This window comes from Triturus cristatus, chromosome 1_1 (genome assembly GCF_964204655.1).
Source record: "Triturus cristatus chromosome 1_1, aTriCri1.1, whole genome shotgun sequence".
In the NCBI taxonomy this organism is placed as follows: Eukaryota; Metazoa; Chordata; class Amphibia; order Caudata; family Salamandridae; genus Triturus; species Triturus cristatus.
Genome location: NC_140579.1, coordinates 75,850,926 through 75,870,282, shown reverse-complemented (window position 1 = coordinate 75,870,282; position 19,357 = coordinate 75,850,926). Strand labels below are relative to the sequence as shown.

The following is a 19,357-nucleotide window of genomic DNA, read 5'->3' as shown; positions in this document are numbered from 1 at the left end:
TATGTGAGTGTTCGGTGTTTGTCTGACTAGCAGAAAGACAGTGGAGCGCTGTACATGATGGAAGGCAGGGAGGTGCTTCTGAGATGGGAGGTGGCTGTGTGTGTGAGTGTGCGGTGTTTGTGTGACTCTAGCAAAAAGACAGTGGAGCACTGTATATGATGGAAGGCAGGGAGCTGCTTCTGAGATGCGAGGTGGCTGTGTGTGTGAGTGTGCGGTGTTTGTGTGACTCTAGCAGAAAGGCAGTGGAGCACTGTATATGATGGAAGGCAGGGAGGTGCTTCTGAGATGAGAGGTGGCTGTGTATGTGAGTGTGCGGTGTGTGTGTGACTCTAGCAGAAAGGCAGTGGAGCACTGTATATGATGGAAGGCAGGGAGGTGCTTCTGAGATGGGAGGTGGCTGTGTATGTGAGTGTGCGGTGTGTGTGTGTGACTCTAGCAGAAAGGCAGTGGAGCACTGTATATGATGGAAGGCAGGGAGGTGCTTCTGAGATGAGAGGTGGCTGTGTATGTGAGTGTGTGGTACTTGTGTGACTAGCAGAAAGGCAGGGAAGCGCTGTATATGATGGAAGGCAGGGAGGTGCTTCTGAGATGGGAGGTGGCTGTGTATGTGAGTGTGCGGTGTGTGTGTGACTAGCAGAAAGGCAGTGGAGCACTGTATATGATGGAAGGCAGGGAGGTGCTTCTGAGATGGGAGGTGGCTGTGTATGTGAGTGTGCGGTGTGTGTGTGACTCTAGCAAAAAGACAGTGGAGCACTGTATATGATGGAAGGCAGGGAGGTGCTTCTGAGATGGGAGGTGGCTGTGTGTGTGAGTGTGCGGTGTTTGTGTGACTCTAGCAGAAAGGCAGTGGAGCACTGTATATGATGGAAGGCAGGGAGGTGCTTCTGAGATGGGAGGTGGCTGGGTATGTGAGTGTGCGGTGTGTGTGTGACTAGCAGAAAGGCAGTGGAGCACTGTATATGATCGAAGGCAGGGAGGTGCTTCTGAGATGGGAGGCGGCTGTGTATGTGAGTGTGTGGTGTTTGTGTGACCCTAGCAGAAAGGCAGTGGAGCACTGTATATGATGGAAGGCAGGGAGGTGCTTCTGAGATGGAAGGTGGCTGTGTATGTGAGTGTGCGGTGTTTGTGTGACTCTAGCAGAAAGGCAATGGACACTGTATATGATGGAAGGCAGGGAGGTGCTTCTAAGATGGGAGGTGGCTGTGTATGTGAGTGTTTGGTTTTGTGTGACTCTTGCAGAAAGGCAGTGGAGCACTGTATATGATGGAAGGCAGGGAGGTGCTTCTGAGATGGGAGGTGGCTGTGTATGTGAGTGTGCGGTGTGTGTGTGTGATCTAGCAGAAAGGCAGTGGAGCACTGTATATGATGGAAGGCAGGGAGGTGCTTCTGAGATGAGAGGTGGCTGTGTATGTGAGTGTTTGGTGTTTGTGTGACTCTTGCAGAAAGGCAGTGGAGCACTGTATATGATGGAAGGCAGGGAGGTGCTTCTGAGATGGGAGGTGGCTGTGTGTGTGAATGTGCGGTGTTTGTGTGACTCTTGCAGAAAGGTAGTGGAGCACTGTATATGATGGAAGGCAGGGAGGTGCTTCTAAGATGGGAGGTGGCTGTGTATGTGAGTGTGCGGTGTGTGTGTGACTCTAGCAGAAAGGCAGTGGAGCACTGTATATGATGGAAGGCAGGGAGGTGCTTCTGAGATGGGAGGTGGCTGTGTATGTGAGTGTGCGGTGTGTGTGTGACTCAAGCAGAAATGCAGTGGAGCGCTGTATATGATGGAAGGCTGGGAGGTGCTTCTGAGATGGGAGGTGGCTGTGTATGTGAGTGTGTGGTACTTGTGTGACTAGCAGAAAGGCAGGGAAGCGCTGTATATGATGGAAGGCAGGGAGGTCCTTCTGAGATGGGAGGTGGCTGTGTGTGTGAGTGTTCGGTGTTTGTGTGACTAGCAGAAAGACAGTGGAGCACTGTATATGATGGAAGGCAGGGCGGTGCTTCTGAGATGGGAGGTGGCTGTGTATGTGAGTGTGCGGTGTGTGTGTGTGACTAGCAGAAAGGCAGTGGAGCTCTGTATATGATGGAAGGCAGGGAGGTGCTTCTGAGATGGGAGGTGGCTGTGTATGTGAGTGTGAGGCGTGTGTGTGACTTGCAGAAAGGCAGTGGAGCACTGTATATGATGGAAGGCAGGGAGGTGCTTCTGAGATGGGAGGTGGCTGTGTATGTGAGTGTTCGGTGTTTGTCTGACTAGCAGAAAGACAGTGGAGCGCTGTACATGATGGAAGGCAGGGAGGTGCTTCTGAGATGGGAGGTGGCTGTGTGTGTCAGTGTGCGGTGTTTGTGTGACTCTAGCAAAAAGACAGTGGAGCACTGTATATGATGGAAGGCAGGGAGGTGCTTCTGAGATGGGAGGTGGCTGTGTGTGTGAGTGTGCGGTGTTTGTGTGACTCTAGCAGAAAGGCAGTGGAGCACTGTATATGATGGAAGGCAGGGAGGTGCTTCTGAGATGAGAGGTGGCTGTGTATGTGAGTGTGCGGTGTGTGTGTGACTCTAGCAGAAAGGCAGTGGAGCACTGTATATGATGGAAGGCAGGGAGGTGCTTCTGAGATGGGAGGTGGCTGTGTATGTGAGTGTGCGGTGTGTGTGTGACTCTAGCAGGAAGGCAGTGGAGCACTGTATATGATGGAAGGCAGGGAGGTGCTTCTGAGATGAGAGGTGGCTGTGTATGTGAGTGTGTGGTACTTGTGTGACTAGCAGAAAGGCAGGGAAGCGCTGTATATGGTGGAAGGCAGGGAGGTGCTTCTGAGATGGGAGGTGGCTGTGTATGTGAGTGTGCGGTGTGTGTGTGACTAGCAGAAAGGCAGTGGAGCACTGTATATGATGGAAGGCAGGGAGGTGCTTCTGAGATGGGAGGTGGCTGTGTATGTGAGTGTGCGGTGTGTGTGTGACTCTAGCAAAAAGACAGTGGAGCACTGTATATGATGGAAGGCAGGGAGGTGCTTCTGAGATGGGAGGTGGCTGTGTGTGTGAGTGTGCGGTGTTTGTGTGACTCTAGCAGAAAGGCAGTGGAGCACTGTATATGATGGAAGGCAGGGAGGTGCTTCTGAGATGGGAGGTGGCTGGGTATGTGAGTGTGCGGTGTGTGTGTGACTAGCAGAAAGGCAGTGGAGCACTGTATATGATCGAAGGCAGGGAGGTGCTTCTGAGATGGGAGGCGGCTGTGTATGTGAGTGTGTGGTGTTTGTGTGACTCTAGCAGAAAGGCAGTGGAGCACTGTATATGATGGAAGGCAGGGAGGTGCTTCTGAGATGGGAGGTGGCTGTGTATGTGAGTGTGCGGTGTTTGTGTGACTCTACCAGAAAGGCAATGGACACTGTATATGATGGAAGGCAGGGAGGTGCTTCTAAGATGGGAGGTGGCTGTGTATGTGAGTGTGGTGTTTGTGTGACTCTTGCAGAAAGGCAGTGGAGCACTGTATATGATGGAAGGCAGGGAGGTGCTTCTGAGATGGGAGATGGTTGTGTATGTGAGTGTGCGGTGTGTGTGTGTGATCTAGCAGAAAGGCAGTGGAGCACTGTATATGATGGAAGGCAGGGAGGTGCTTCTGAGATGAGAGGTGGCTGTGTATGTGAGTGTTTGGTGTTTGTGTGACTCTTGCAGAAAGGCAGTGGAGCACTGTATATGATGGAAGGCAGGGAGGTGCTTCTGAGATGGGAGGTGGCTGTGTGTGTGAATGTGCGGTGTTTGTGTGACTCTTGCAGAAAGGTAGTGGAGCACTGTATATGATGGAAGGCAGGGAGGTGCTTCTAAGATGGGAGGTGGCTGTGTATGTGAGTGTGCGGTGTGTGTGTGACTCTAGCAGAAAGGCAGTGGAGCACTGTATATGATGGAAGGCAGGGAGGTGCTTCTGAGATGGGAGGTGGCTGTGTATGTGAGTGTGCGGTGTGTGTGTGACTCAAGCAGAAATGCAGTGGAGCGCTGTATATGATGGAAGGCTGGGAGGTGCTTCTGAGATGGGAGGTGGCTGTGTATGTGAGTGTGTGGTACTTGTGTGAGTAGCAGAAAGGCAGGGAAGCGCTGTATATGATGGAAGGCAGGGAGGTCCTTCTGAGATGGGAGGTGGCTGTGTGTGTGAGTGTGCGGTGTGTGTGTGTGACTAGCAGAAAGGCAGTGGAGCACTGTATATGATGGAAGGCAGGGAGGTGCTTCTGAGATGGGAGGTGGCTGTGTATGTGAGTGTGTGGTACTTGTGTGACTTGCAGAAAGGCAGTGGAGCACTGTATATGATGGAAGGCAGGGAGGTGCTTCTGAGATGGGAGGTGGCTGTGTATGTGAGTGTTCGGTGTTTGTCTGACTAGCAGAAAGGCAGTGGAGCGCTGTACATGATGGAAGGCAGGGAGGTGCTTCTGAGATGGGAGGTGGCTGTGTGTGTGAGTGTGCGGTGTTTGTGTGACTCTAGCAAAAAGACAGTGGAGCACTGTATATGATGGAAGGCAGGGAGGTGCTTCTGAGATGGGAGGTGGCTGTGTGTGTGAGTGTGCGGTGTTTGTGTGACTCTAGCAGAAAGGCAGTGGAGCACTGTATATGATGGAAGGCAGGGAGGTGCTTCTGAGATGAGAGGTGGCTGTGTATGTGAGTGTGCAGTGTGTGTGTGACTCTAGCAGAAAGGCAGTGGAGCACTGTATATGATGGAAGGCAGGGAGGTGCTTCTGAGATGGGAGGTGGCTGTGTATGTGAGTGTGCGGTGTGTGTGTGACTCTAGCAGAAAGGCAGTGGAGCACTGTATATGATGGAAGGCAGGGAGGTGCTTCTGAGATGAGAGGTGGCTGTGTATGTGAGTGTGTGGTACTTGTGTGACTAGCAGAAAGGCAGGGAAGCGCTGTATATGATGGAAGGCAGGGAGGTGCTTCTGAGATGGGAGGTGGCTGTGTATGTGAGTGTGCGGTGTGTGTGTGACTAGCAGAAAGGCAGTGGACCACTGTATATGATGGAAGGCAGGGAGGTGCTTCTGAGATGGGAGGTGGCTGTGTATGTGAGTGTGCGGTGTGTGTGTGACTCTAGCAAAAAGACAGTGGAGCACCGTATATGATGGAAGGCAGGGAGGTGCTTCTGAGATGGGAGGTGGCTGTGTGTGTGAGTGTGCGGTGTTTGTGTGACTCTAGCAGAAAGGCAGTGGAGCACTGTATATGATGGAAGGCAGGGAGGTGCTTCTGAGATGGGAGGTGGCTGGGTATGTGAGTGTGCGGTGTGTGTGTGACTAGCAGAAAGGCAGTGGAGCACTGTATATGATCGAACGCAGGGAGGTGCTTCTGAGATGGGAGGCGGCTGTGTATGTGAATGTGTGGTGTTTGTGTGACTAGCAGAAAGGCAGTGGAGCACTGTATATGATGGAAGGCAGGGAGGTGCTTCTGAGATGGGAGGTGGCTGTGTATGTGAGTGTGCGGTGTTTGTGTGACTCTAGCAGAAAGGCAATGGACACTGTATATGATGGAAGGCAGGGAGGTGCTTCTAAGATGGGAGGTGGCTGTGTATGTGAGTGTGGTGTCTGTGACTCTAGCAGAAAAGCAATGGACACTGTATATGATGGAAGGCAGGGAGGTGCTTCTGAGATGGGAGGTGGCTGTGTATGTGAGTGTGCGGTGTGTGACTAGCAGAAAGGCAGAGGAGCACTGTATATGATGGAAGGCAGGGAGGTGGTTCTGAGATGAGAGGTGGCTGTGTATGTGAGTGTGCGTTTTTTTTGTGACTCTAGCAGAAAGTAAATGGAGCACTGTACATGATGGAAGGCAGGGAGGTGCTTCTGGGATGAGATGTGGCTGTGTATGTGAGTGTGCGGTGTGTGTGTGTGACTAGCAGAAAGGCAGAGGAGCACTGTATATGATGGAAGGCAGGGAGGTGGTTCTGAGATGAGAGGTGGCTGTGTATGTGAGTGTGCGGTGTGTGTGTGACTCTAGCAGAAAGGCAGTGGAGCACTGTATATGATGGAAGGCAGGGAGGTGCTTCTGAGATGGGAGGTGGCTGTGTATGTGAGTGTGCGGTGTGTGTGTGACTCTAGCAAAAAGACAGTGGAGCACTGTATATGATGGAAGGCAGGGAGGTGCTTCTGAGATGGGAGGTGGCTGTGTGTGTGAGTGTGCGGTGTTTGTGTGACTAGCAGAAAGGCAGTGGAGCACTGTATATGATGGAAGGCAGGGAGGTGCTTCTGAGATGGGCGGTGGCTGGGTATGTGAGTGTGCGGTGTGTGTGTGACTAGCAGAAAGGCAGTGGAGCACTGTATTTGATCGAAGGCAGGGAGGTGCTTCTGAGATGGGAGGCGGCTGTGTATGTGAGTGTGTGGTGTTTGTGTGACTCTAGCAGAAAGGCAGTGGAGCACTGTATATGATGGAAGGCAGGGAGGTGCTTCTGAGATGGGAGGTGGCTGTGTATGTGAGTGTGTGGTGTTTGTGTGACTCTAGCAGAAAGGCAATGGACACTGTATATGATGGAAGGCAGGTAGGTGCTTCTGAGATGGGTGGTGGCTGTGTATGTGAGTATGGTGTTTGTGTGACTAGCAGAAAGGCAATGGACACTGTATATGATGGAAGGCAGGGAGGTGCTTCTGAGATTGGAGGTGGCTGTGTATGTGAGTGTGCGGTGTGTGTGTGTGATTAGCAGAAAGGCAGAGGAGCGCTGTATATGATGGAAGGCAGGGAGGTGGTTCTGAGATGAGAGGTGGCTGTGTATGTGAGTGTGCGTTTTTTTTGTGACTCTAGCAGAAAGGAAATGGAGCACTGTACATGATGGAAGGCAGGGAGGTGCATCTGGGATGAGATGTGGCTGTGTATGTGAGTGTGCCGTGTGTGTGTGTGACTAGCAGAAAGGCAGAGGAGCACTGTATATGATGGAAGGCAGGGAGGTGGTTCTGAGATGAGAGGTGGCTGTGTATGTGAGTGTGCGGTGTGTGTGTGACTCTAGCAGAAAGGCAGTGGAGCACTGTATATGATGGAAGGCAGGGAGGTGCTTCTGAGATGGGAGGTGGCTGTGTATGTGAGTGTGCGGTGTGTGTGTGACTCTAGCAGAAAGGCAGTGGAGCACTGTATATGATGGAAGGCAGGGAGGTGCTTCTGAGACGGGAGGTGGCTGTGTAGGTGAGTGTGTGGTGCTTGTGTGAATCTTGCCGAAAGGCAGTGGAGCACTGTATATGATGGAAGGCAGGAAGGTGCTTCTGAGATGGGAGGTGGCTGTGTATGTGAGTGTGCGGTGTTTGTGTGACTCTTGCAGAAAGGCAGTGGAGCACTGTATATGATGGAAGCCAGGGAGGTGGTTCTGAGATGAGGTGGCTGTGTATGTGAGTGTGCGGTGTTTGTGTGAACATATCAGAAAGGCAGGGAAGCGCTGTACATGATGGAAGGCGGGGAGGTGGTTCTGAGATGGCAGGTGGCTGTGTATGTGAGTGTGTAGGGTGTTTGTGTGACTCTAGCCGAAAGGCAGGGAAGCGCTGTACATGATGGAAGGCAGGGAGGTGGCTGTGTATGTGAGTGTTTGGTGTTTGTGAGTCTAGGAAGATGTCCTAAGGGGATAAGTATGTATGAAGCAGCAAAGCACTATACACGGCCATGATAGGGGCCCCTTTCTATGCAATAAAGATAATTGAGAAAGACATAAAAAGCATTGGCAAAGATAATAGGTCTGGGCTCTTTCAAAAAAACTTCTTTCTTTGGCGAGTCTGTGCCTGTGGTTGTGTGGATGTGTGGGTGGGTGAATGTGCAGTGGAGACAATGCTTGGATGGATGCGTGAGTGAGTCACAGAACACATGGATGAGAGTTGCACTATTATGAGCTGCATAATGAGAGTGGCATGCAGTGCAGATGCAGAAAAATGGCAAGACCTCCATCACAATGAGAGATTCAAGAGCTGTGAATGCGATGGACAAAGATGAAGATGCAGCAAAACAAGGGGTACAGGTGCCGTGGAATCAGAGATACAGCAGTATAGGAGGTGTCAGAGAATGGGGAAAGGTGCAGCAGCAGGTGCAGCATAAAGAGAGGTGCAGCGCATATGAGGTGCAGGTGCGGCAGTATGAGAAGTGTCAAAGAATAGTGAAAGGTGCAGCAGCAGGTGCAGCATAAAGAGAGGTGCAGAGGATAGGAGGTGCAGGTGCAGCAATATGAGAGGTGTCAGCGAATGGTGAAAGGTGCAGCCGCAGATGCAGCATAAAGACCGGTGCTGAGGATAGGAGGTGCAGCAGTATGGGAGGTGTCAGAGAATGGTGAAAGGTGCAGCAGCAGGTGCAGCATAAAGAGAGGTGCAGCGAATAGGAGGTGCAGGTGCAGCAGTTTGAGAGGTGTCAGAGAATAGTGAAAGGTGCAGCAGCAGGTGCAGCATAAAGAGAGGTGCAGCGCATAGGAGGTGCAGCTGCAGCAGTATGAGAGGTGTCAGAGAATGATGAAAGGTGCAGAAGCAGGTGCAGCATAAAGAGAGGTGCAGCGCATAGAAGGTGCAGCTGCAGCAGTATCAGAGGTGTCAGAGAATGGTGAAAGGTGCAGGTGCAGCATAAAGAGAGGTGCGGCGCATAGGAGGTGCAGCTGCAGCAGTATGAGAGGTGTCAGAGAATGGTGAAAGGTGCAGCAGCAGGTGCAGCATAAAGAGAAGTGCAGAGGATATGAGGTGCTGGTGCAGCAGTATTGGAGGTGTCAGAGAATGGTGAAAGGTGCAGAAGCAGGTGCTGAATAAAAAGAGGTGCAGCGCATAGGAGTTGCAGCTGCAGCAGTATGAGAGGTGTCAGAGAATAGTGAAAGGTGCAGCAGCAGCTGCATAAAGAGAGGTGCAGAGGATAGGAGGTGTAGTTGCAGCAGTATAAGAGGGGTCAGCGAATGGTGAAAGGTGCAGCATAAAGAGAGGTGCAGAGGATAGGAGGTGCAGGTGCAGCAGTATTGGAGGTGTCAGAGAATGGTGAAAGGTGCAGCCGCTTGTGCAGCATAAAGAGCGGTGCAGAGGATAGGAGGTGCAGCAGTATGGGAGGTGTCAGAGAATGGTGAAAGGTGCAGCAGCAGGTGCAGCATAAAGAGAGGTGCAGCGCATAGGAGGTGCAGGTGCAGCAGTATGGGAGCTGTCAGAGAATGGTGAAAGGTGCAGCAGCAGGTGCAGCATAAAGAGAGGTGCAGTGCATAGGAGGTGCAGGTGCAGCAGTATGAGAGGTGTCAGAGAATTGTGAAAGGTGCAGCCGCAGGTGCAGCATAAAGAGCGGTGCAGAGGATAGGAGGTGCAGTAGTATGGGAGGTGTCAGAGAATGGTGAAAGGTGCAGCAGCAGGTGCAGCATAAAGAGAGGTGCAGCGCATAGGAGGTGCAGCTGCAGCAGTATTAGAGGTGTCAGAGAATGATGAAAGGTGCAGAAGCAGGTGCAGCATAAAGAGAGGTACAGCGCATAGGAGGTGCAGGTGCAGCAGTATGGGAGGTGTCAGAGAATGGTGATAGGTGCAGCAGCAGGTGCAGCATAAAGAGAGGTGCAGCGCATAGGAGGTGCAGCTGCAGCAGTATGAGAGGTGTCAGAGAATGGTGAAAGGTGCAGCAGCAGGTGCAGCATAAAGAGAAGTGCAGAGGATATGAGGTGCTGGTGCAGCAGTATCGGAGGTGTCAGAGAATGGTGAAAGGTGCAGAAGCAAGTGCTGAATAAAGAGAGGTGCAGCGCATAGGAGTTGCAGCTGCAGCAGTATGAGAGGTGTCAGAGAATGGTGAAAGGTGCAGCAGCAGGTGCAGCATAAAGAGAGGTGCAGAGGATACGAGATGCAGTTGCATCAGCATGGGAGGTGTCTGAGAACAGTGAAAGGTGCTGCAGAACAAAGGGTGCAGGACAGTGGAAACAGAAATACAGCAGGTGCAGTGAAAGAGGTGCAGAATATAGGAGGTGAAGGTGCAGCAGTCAGTGGCGGCTGGCACCGATCGGGGGTGGTGAGCGGAGGTAGGTGTGAGGGGGATGTAAAAAACTATATAACTTACCTTATTGCCGCCGCGTCTCTCCTCTGCGTCAGGACTCCACTGGTGCCGAATAGGAACAAGGAAGCAACCGGGCTCCCCTGACCAATCACAATGCTGCAATGAAGAATTGCGATTGGTATGAGCGCCGTGATCGGCGCTCAGCCAGGAAATGGGGGCCTGAGCATGTTTTTCATGCAGGTTGTAATGCAGGCTGTATGGAGAACATGCAAAGTGAGTATTACTGTTTTGGCCTGTAAACATAAAATGATAACAACTTTGTATTTATCATTTTATGTTTCCTTTATTTGCACTGCTCACAAGCAGTAGGGCGACACTCCTCCGCCTTAGCAGCGGAGCCGCCACTGGCAGCAATGTTGGAGGTGTAAGAAAATGGTGAAAGGTGCAGCAGCAGTTACACCATAAAGTTAGGCGCAGAGGATCCGTACAGCCCACAGTGGTGATCTAATTTTTGACAGTTTTGCAAAAAACATCTCAGAACCGCCAGATCAGGACTTAAGTCAATACCAACACCATCATTAAGGTCAAGCCAAAGGAAAAAGAAAAATGAGATCAGGGAAAATAAGGCAAGCCCCGGGCAGAAGGGCTCCAGTCAAAGGCGGAGATAAAAAAAAAACACCCTTAAACAAATCAATAAAGCCAACAAACCTGCTGAAGCCCGAAACACACATGGAAGCCCCCTAATTTCACCATTTGTTTTCCATATTTGCAAAATAGCTGCAATTTATTCAATGCCAGAAGATGTAATTGGCCCTCTAACCCCATTAGCCCCACAGAGAATATCACATTCCCAATCCCAACAAGAGATGCAATTAAAAAAACAACGTGATCAAGTGTGTTACAGCAATCAAGGCGCTGAGGACTCACACAATACCTAAAAGAAAGAAGGAACTACGCACCATCAAACCAACCCAAAAAACTACAACCATAGAAGCTCAGATTCATACAGAAAAACCAAATAGGTGGGTGACAACCTTTAGTTTGAGCTTCAGTTTGAGCCAGCCCTAACAGAAACACTCAAGAGAGCCTCCTCGGAGGATCACAAGCTTTGAGTATAAAGAAGACATGAACAAAAGCATAACATCCTCAGAAACAATCTCAAACGCAGAGGTGCTAAATCCACCCCACTCCATCCCGAGAGTCATTCTAAAACTAAAAACATCTCGGGGGTCCGAAGCATCTATACAGACCCAGCAGGACAACCTTGAAAGTGAATGGCTGAGATCAGTCACTCGCTCACCAAACGAGGACCACTCAGAAGCTACTAGAGCCAAAACAATGTATCAGCTGGTCAGCGATAAAGAACACAGCAGAAAAGAAGATCCTAAGACACCATCTGAAAACGCCGCGGGGAGTGTCAATGATTGTTTTATTAAACAAACAGTGGCGGCAGATCCTTCTCCTACCTCACCGCCAAGACCTGAAACACCCTCCCTACCCACCTACGCCAGACCCAAGACCTACTCGCCTTCAGAAGACTCCTCAAGACCTGGCTCTTTAAGCAGTAGCAGCACCCCCTCCCCCAAATCAGCACCTTGAGACCCTCACGGGTAAGTAGCGCGCTTTACAAGTACTTTGATTGATTGATTGATTAGCCCGACCCTCTCTCGATACTTCCAGCAGCACTCTCTTCCATCAACCAGACAACACACCAGACCTGAACCAAGAAGAAGCTGCACCCATCGAGTCAAAATCCACACACCAGTGGCAGCAAAGTGGAGGGTGCAATCAGACTGACATTTTTAACACATTACTACACACCCTACAATCCTCAACGGAGGCCCTCACAATGCAATCCCGCAAACAAGACATTCAGATTGAACTAATGAAAATCATAGTTTCCTACATTGTGGGAATCAACACCAAGCTAGAATAATTGACTGGTTTAATAACAAGAGTTCAGGCAAATCACTCTCCATCACAAGAAACATGCCCATGTGGTCCCATAATTGATAAACTAAGCTTCCTCCCAGCAATATTAGAACAAATGTTACATTTCAAAGAGGAAAAACATGTGAACAGTTCGCTCACTAAGCCAGATAACTTGTTAAATACCTGCACAAAGTAACAAGGACACCCCACAATGTAAGGAAGATTCAAAAGAACCCCAAAACAAGCAGCATAAAAAAGGGGTTATAGAGCAACCACTAGTAGAAAAATCCACATCAGAACAGTTGATAGCTCTTATGCAATCGAAACAAAATCACACTACGGACATTAAAAGTATATTCCTTATTTGGATCAACACTGGATGTCGATCGCAAGCCCGGCTTACCCAGCAATCTCAAGCGACCCAACACAGAGATAAACATACCGGAAGAAGCCTGCATATCTCAAGGATCAGGAAGGGATCTTTCACAAATAAAAAACTCGAACAACTGGACAAAACACAAAACAGTGACAAGTACCTCTGAAACAGTAGGAAAGGACCCCTGGTGAGGTCACTGCCGACGGAAACCTGCAAACACTTTTTAGTCAAAGAACGGCATGCAAAAGGCAAAAAAGATCCGTTGATCGAAATCCTTCAAAAAACAGAATGCTCATTGAGAAACTGACAAGATTCTACTTCCAACATCTCTCAAGTCTCTCAGGCTGCTGGACCTGCCATTTGGGCAACCCCCAAAAATGCACAAGAATTACGCCCAGAAGCCAGAACTTCCTAATCAGGCATGGAGTGTGGCCCACGACTATCCAAGGAAACAAGAAGCTGCCATTCCTGAACCTTTCTGGACTCAGGTCGACACAGCAAAGGACAGTACGAAGTCAGAAGAGTGTCTTCGGTTCACCATCCAAAACTCCAAAAAGCAAAACCTCCTAGAAGTCACTCCGCATCCATATTAAAAGCAGTAAAATTCCTTCTTGCCAACAACCCGTAACACAAGAAATAATCCTGAAACCACAGAATGAATCACAGGGTCCGCAAGACATATTCAGAAATTCCAGTTTTAAAAAACTTAGCATCCTCAAACCTTCTAACAGTAGAATTCTTCCAAATGGAAGACCAAAAATACAAGGAATACACCCGCACAACTTGGCAAACAGAAGAAATAGTGTTTCATATTCTGGAATGCTCTAGTCAGTTTGAAATATGGGTCATAAAATCAATTAAGACACCGAAGTATAAATAAACGATCCTGCCTGCAAATTGCTTTAATGCACGGAATCACTCGCCATCTAGGCTATGCAAAAAAAAAAAAAGGCTCACAGATGAACCAAGACACAACGCACTGACTGCAAAACAGGCAACGTAAATAACACGTATATTAACAAACAATCAGACAGTGAATACTCTTCAATTGAACAATGAACCAGCAGAAAAGAAACATTCTCATTGTTGGGTCGAGCCTAGAGCAGCGCGCATGTGCTGCACTGGGAGATGACCTTTAGAAATCAGACAGCTCTTTTCAAGAACTCGTGGCATCGCCCTTGCAGGAGCGAGCAGTGGCGTGCAGGGGCCATCTGTTTGCAATTAGCGTGAACGCATGCTCATTTGCCCTTTTCAAGCACTTACTCCCTTACCTGTCTCACCCTCGCCATCCCTTGTTTATTATTTATTTCCTCTTACTTGTCTCCAAGCTTGTTCCACTGCGTGCTGCTGTTTACCTTCACTTTTAACCGATCTTAGGTCTGCGCTATTTGAACTCGTCATTTTCATAGCTCGGTGGGCGTCTTTCCAATGCATGCTGCCATATGAACACATTACTGCCTGGCTGTTCGTTTGTCGATTTAACCCTTTCCGAAACAAGTGTTTTTGTTCTGTTTGGTTGCTGTTGAGCACAGTTGTGCTTTGGTTGATTTAGCCATGAACTCGCTCGGTTCGCTTCAAAGTGCACTCTGCCAGCCGGCTCCATGAATTGATGGTCGCTTCACTCTCCGAGCCTGCCTTTGTTTGCCTTTGTTCAGTGACTCCTATAAAACAAATGTTCCCTCCTGAATGGCTTGAACATGTTGGCTGCAGGAAGCTGCGGCCTCCATGACATTTGGTTTTCATTTCTGACTCTGGGCTGTCATCACACCTTCGGAATGGGTCTTGTGAATCCCATATTCTGCCTTGTGACACTGCGTGTTTGCTTCCCCGCTCACTGCAGCTCTGAATCTGGTGTGCTACTTTTTCCACAGTACATTTTGACTTTGTGAGTTTAAATTCTGCTTGATAAATGCAGGTTTGTTTAGAGAATTATGCGACTTTCTTTCCTCCTGGTAAGCCCCATCGTTATTCGCACTCCTTAACACTCGAGCACTTCTTTGCATTCCTGTTCAGACTATGGCTGCTTTCGGATATTTCTTTTTGACGTATTAAGTCACGCTTAAACTACCCACTCCCTCTCCAAACATCTTAATAGTCATTGCGAGTCCCAGTTTTTAGGTGTGGATAGAGTAAGCTTCAGCTGTTTGCCAATAGCTCTGGCAAAACACTTATAAGGTCCCAAAGGCAAGACCTATTGGTTATGACAATGCTTGTTATTATGGCTATCAATCTTTTAAGAACTAGATGCATCAAAAATTATTCATACATACATCAAGAAAGTATAAAAAAACATAAGCCACACCAAGACAAAAGTTGTCACTGATCTTCAACTTCCACACATACCATCTTCATACCACAAACAGTAACACATTCTAAAAGCAACACAGAATACAGTCCGGGAGAACCATCCCACTATAGTGTACAGAATGAAGCCTAAAATATGATGTCTGCTTGTATGGGAGTAGGTCAGCCTCAGTATCTTTAGAGAGTGTCTATAACAAATGGAGGTTATGCTGGATATTGTTATTACATAAAGATAGGGCTTGATAGCATCAATATCCTAAGCAACTAAACTTCTAAATGACTTATTAGTTTGTTGATACAGCAGACGTAATGTATGGCGGTTATATCCTGGTGGTCTCCACAATATGCGCCGACGAGCGTTTCGATAATGACCCAACGATGAGGTAGCACTTTCCTCAGGGCGCTAAAAACATAGGGGGGGTCAGGGAATCTTGGTGTCATCAAGACCCGTCAGAATCGCAACTGAATTGCGGACTGATAAAATATCTAAAACTACACGACCTCATGGTAAGAATGACATATAAGTAGCACCGTATGCACAATATAGCACACTATAATACCAAGCCAACCTCCCAGGCACCAAGCTTGTTTGCACATTTTATTGATTTTAGAAGAAAGGTGACTGTATTACATTATGTAGAAATTATTTGAAAGCGTTGATTTTTACTCAGAGGAGTTACTAAGTATCACTTTTACTTATGTGTAACTGTGCACAAATTGTTAAGGTTTTCATTAACTAGCCAATAAAACTGTACTTGCTTGCTTCCTAGCTGCAGGGGATAGGGGATAGAGGTGCAGCAATATATAAGGTGTCAGAGAATGGTGAGAGGTGCAGCAGCAGGTGCAGCATAAAGAAATGTGCAGAGGATAGGAGGTGCAGGTGCAGGTGCAGCAGCATGGGAGGTGCAGCAGCAGGTGCAGCATAAAGAGCGGTGCAGAGGATAGGAGGTGCAGGTGCAGCAGTATGGGAGGTGTCAGAGAATGGTGAAAGGTGCAGCAGCAGGAGCAGCATAAAGAGAGTTGCAGAGGATAGGAGGTGCAGCAGTATGGGAGGTGTCAGAGAATGGTGAAAGGTGCAACAGCAGGAGCAGCATAAAGAGAGTTGCAGAGGATAGGAGGTGCAGCAGTATGGGAGGTGTCAGAGAATGGTGAAAGGTGCAGCAGCAGGAGCAGCATAAAGAGAGTTGCAGAGGATAGGAGGTGCAGCAGTATGGGAGGTGTCGGAGAATGGTGAAAGGTGCAGCAGCAGGAGCAGCATAAAGAGCGGTGCAGAGGATAGGAGGTGCAGGAGCATGGGAGGTGTCGGAGAATGGTGAAAGGTGCAGCAGCAGGAGCAGCATAAAGAGAGTTGCAGAGGATAGGAGGTGCAGCAGTATGGGAGGTGTCGGAGAATGGTGAAAGGTGCAGCAGCAGGAGCAGCATAAAGAGAGTTGCAGAGGATAGGAGGTGCAGCAGTATGGGAGGTGTCGGAGAATGGTGAAAGGTGCAGCAGCAGGAGCAGCATAAAGAGAGGTGCAGAGGATAGGAGGTGCAGCAGCATGGGAGGTGTCGGAGAATGGTGAAAGGTGCAGCAGCAGGAGCAGCATAAAGAGAGTTGCAGAGGATAGGAGGTGCAGCAGCATGGGAGGTGTCGGAGAATGGTGAAAGGTGCAGCAGCAGGAGCAGCATAAAGAGAGTTGCAGAGGATAGGAGGTGCAGCAGTATGGGAGGTGTCGGAGAATGGTGAAAGGTGCAGCAGCAGGAGCAGCATAAAGAGAGTTGCAGAGGATAGGAGGTGCAGCAGTATGGGAGGTGTCAGAGAATGGTGAAAGGTGCAGCAGCAGGAGCAGCATAAAGAGAGTTGCAGAGGATAGGAGGTGCAGCAGTATGGGAGGTGTCGGAGAATGGTGAAAGGTGCAGCAGCAGGAGCAGCATAAAGAGAGTTGCAGAGGATAGGAGGTGCAGCAGTATGGGAGGTGTCGGAGAATGGTGAAAGGTGCAGCAGCAGGAGCAGCATAAAGAGAGTTGCAGAGGATAGGAGGTGCAGCAGTATGGGAGGTGTCGGAGAATGGTGAAAGGTGCAGCAGCAGGAGCAGCATAAAGAGAGTTGCAGAGGATAGGAGGTGCAGCAGCATGGGAGGTGTCGGAGAATGGTGAAAGGTGCAGCAGCAGGTGCAGCACAAAGAGAGGTGTCACGGAGAGGTGCAGCCGTATCGGAGGTGTCAGATATTGGTGCTCTTCCTCCAGCCGTGGTCTTGTGGATCCGTAGGTTGGGTGCCAGTGCCAGTTAGCCAGAGCGGAGAGGTCTGGTGGGAGTGTTGAAGGAGAGGCGGTGGTTGAGGTACGCAGGTCCGGCGTTCTGGAGGGCCTTGTGTGCCATAAACTAAAGGTAAGTCTTTAGTTGATGGGTAGCCAGTGAAGGTCTCTCACGTGGCCGGTGAGGTGGCTGCGGTGTGGGAAGTTCAGGATGAGTCAGGCGCAGGTGTTCTGTTCTGAAGTTTCTTTTGGAGTCCCTGGGGGTACCGGTGTAAAGTGCTTTGCTGAAGTCTGGTCTGCTGATGACGAGCACATGGGAGACCGTTTTCCTGGACTCAGTGGGGATCCACTTAAAGATCTTACAAAGCAGGCAGAGAGTGTGGAAGCAGGAGGATGAAACGGCGTTGATTTGGCGTTGATTGAGAGCGATGAGTCCAGGATGATGACGAAGCCTTACTGCCGCACAGCCATGCATCAAAATAAAAGGACGGGAATGCACCGTATCTGCAAGATAGAGCACATTCCTGTCCTTCTCGCCTGCGCCAGTCAACAAACAGCAGCGGTGCGCCAGCACAGACAGTATTGTGTCATTTTGCAAGTGTGCTCGTGCTGAGGAAATGATTGTTTTTTGCAGGAAGGGAAACCTTACTGCACACAAACTATAATAAAGGCATTTTTATCTTTCTATGTGTGCTGCAGAATGCAGAATGCAGCATGCATTGAAAGAGGGAGGAAAAAAAGGAAAAATAAAAGTACTTCTGCTCTTTGCACCTCCTTACTCCTCACCTGGGGAGGCATAGGATTCTGACGCATTACCCGGGTTTACAAGTTGTTTTAAATCTGGGAACGCATCACGTTCCATGGATGTTGCATGGGAATACCCACAGGAACACACCTTACACGCAGAGTTATGCCTGAACGGGGGGCCATATTTACAAGGCCATAAAAAGTCTTGCAGGGTGACTTTACATGGCCTTGTTAAGATGGGGAAGCCCAATATGCTGCCAGTGCGTCAATAAAAGTGATGCACCTGTGGCCAAATGGGCTTGTAAATAAACCCCACATTATTTCACATACAAAATTAATATATTACTAAAGCCCATAAAGTAATAAAAAAATCAATATCATTTACAGCTATATTATTGAAAAGTATATTAACAACACAGATTTTTTTAAACTATATTACCTACGTAAAAACTGGATGTAAAGTTTCAGTTTGATCCAACTCTTCATACACAAGCTTTCCTACAACAGAAACAAGATGTTGCTCCAACTCCAGTTACTTTACCCATTGAGTCTTACCAGAGCATATGTTATGTGTATGGTTTTGCCAACAAAAGGAACGAAAGGACAGACTGGTAACAAAGGAAAAAGTCACATTCTTTAAGATTATGCTTCTGGTCTCGCTAACATGCTATTGAAATAAGTAGTTTATACTTCCACATTATATTCTTTGAATGCCTTGCTGCATGGAGCGATGGGAGTCTAGGCAGAGGCGACCGATGAACGTACTATACAGTTTTGTGAAGAGATCTATGTAACAGGCATTGACTTGTAAGATCTACTGCTGATTTTTGTGGCACTGGAGAGAATATTTATACTGAGCATGTGAAATATACACAGTGACTAAACAGATAACCAGAGGATTTAACTTGATAAAGATCAATATTCCTGCACTCAGACGATGAGAAAAATTTGATTTATGGCTAGAGAGTTAAACATAGGCCCACTGGAGAGGACCCTCACTTTGTACGTGTTGTTATTGTTGAACTGTAATCAGTGTAATAATCAATCCACAGTTTAGATCATAGATAATGCTAAGAGTGACAGTGAAGTGATATCTGTTCAAGCAAAGTAGTAGAAGTGTAGTTAGAAGCTTATTAGGGAGCTGTGTCCCAGACATAAGGCTATCAGTTCTGAATTAATTTCTTTCTCCGCTTCATTTTGTTAAATTGTTAAGACATTGCATAAATTAATACGTCATAATTTGTTACATTTTAAATTTTTGTAGATTTTATGCATAAATATACTTTTATTGGAAAGATAAGTTTGGTAATGCACAACTGCCTCCCGTGGTCGAGCATGCGCATGGCAACTCGAAGCAAATATTGCAGTCTTCTGCTTACAAACCTTAGTGACACGTGAAGGTATTTCAGTCACTGCAGTGTTTTGTTCCTCACTGTTGTCTGTAAGAGTAACTTGTGGGATTTGTTCTCCTTTTCACAGAATGATGGCACTCCCGTGCCTGCCAAGACTCCTCCCATTGCTGCTGCTGTGTCTGTACCATCAAACATCTGTTTCAGGTAAGAAAACAACTCTGTTTTCTTATTTCATAATATCGGGCCTTATTTAAATAAGGCCCTCAGGACTAAGGTGAACTTCATCCCCCAAGCAGCAGTGCACCAGGTGGCCTGTTTGCAGAGTGGTGGTGAAAGGAGGTGTGGCCTCTAACTACCTCTCAGCAATCTGGCTGTGTGAGACTTACTGGAGGTAACAGGAGGGCTAGTTGGTCCCCATGGACCCTCAAGAGCCAAGGGGACTTCATACCCCAAATAGTAGAGCACCTGGAGGAGAAAGAGGAAGTGGCCACCGAAAACCTCTACGCAAA

At 48.6% G+C, this 19,357-nt stretch overlaps 1 protein-coding gene across 1 annotated transcript in view; it reads left to right on the top strand.

The window, feature by feature from the left end:
- Positions 1-19,357, top strand: part of LOC146869483 (butyrophilin subfamily 3 member A3-like) — a 246,996-nt gene that overhangs the window by 18,612 nt on the left and 209,027 nt on the right. Inside the window, exon 2 of the mRNA XM_085599875.1 lies at positions 18,976-19,052. Coding sequence (XP_085456001.1) covers positions 18,977-19,052 — 76 coding nt within the window. The 5' untranslated portion in view covers position 18,976. The remainder of the gene's footprint in view (positions 1-18,975; positions 19,053-19,357) is intronic.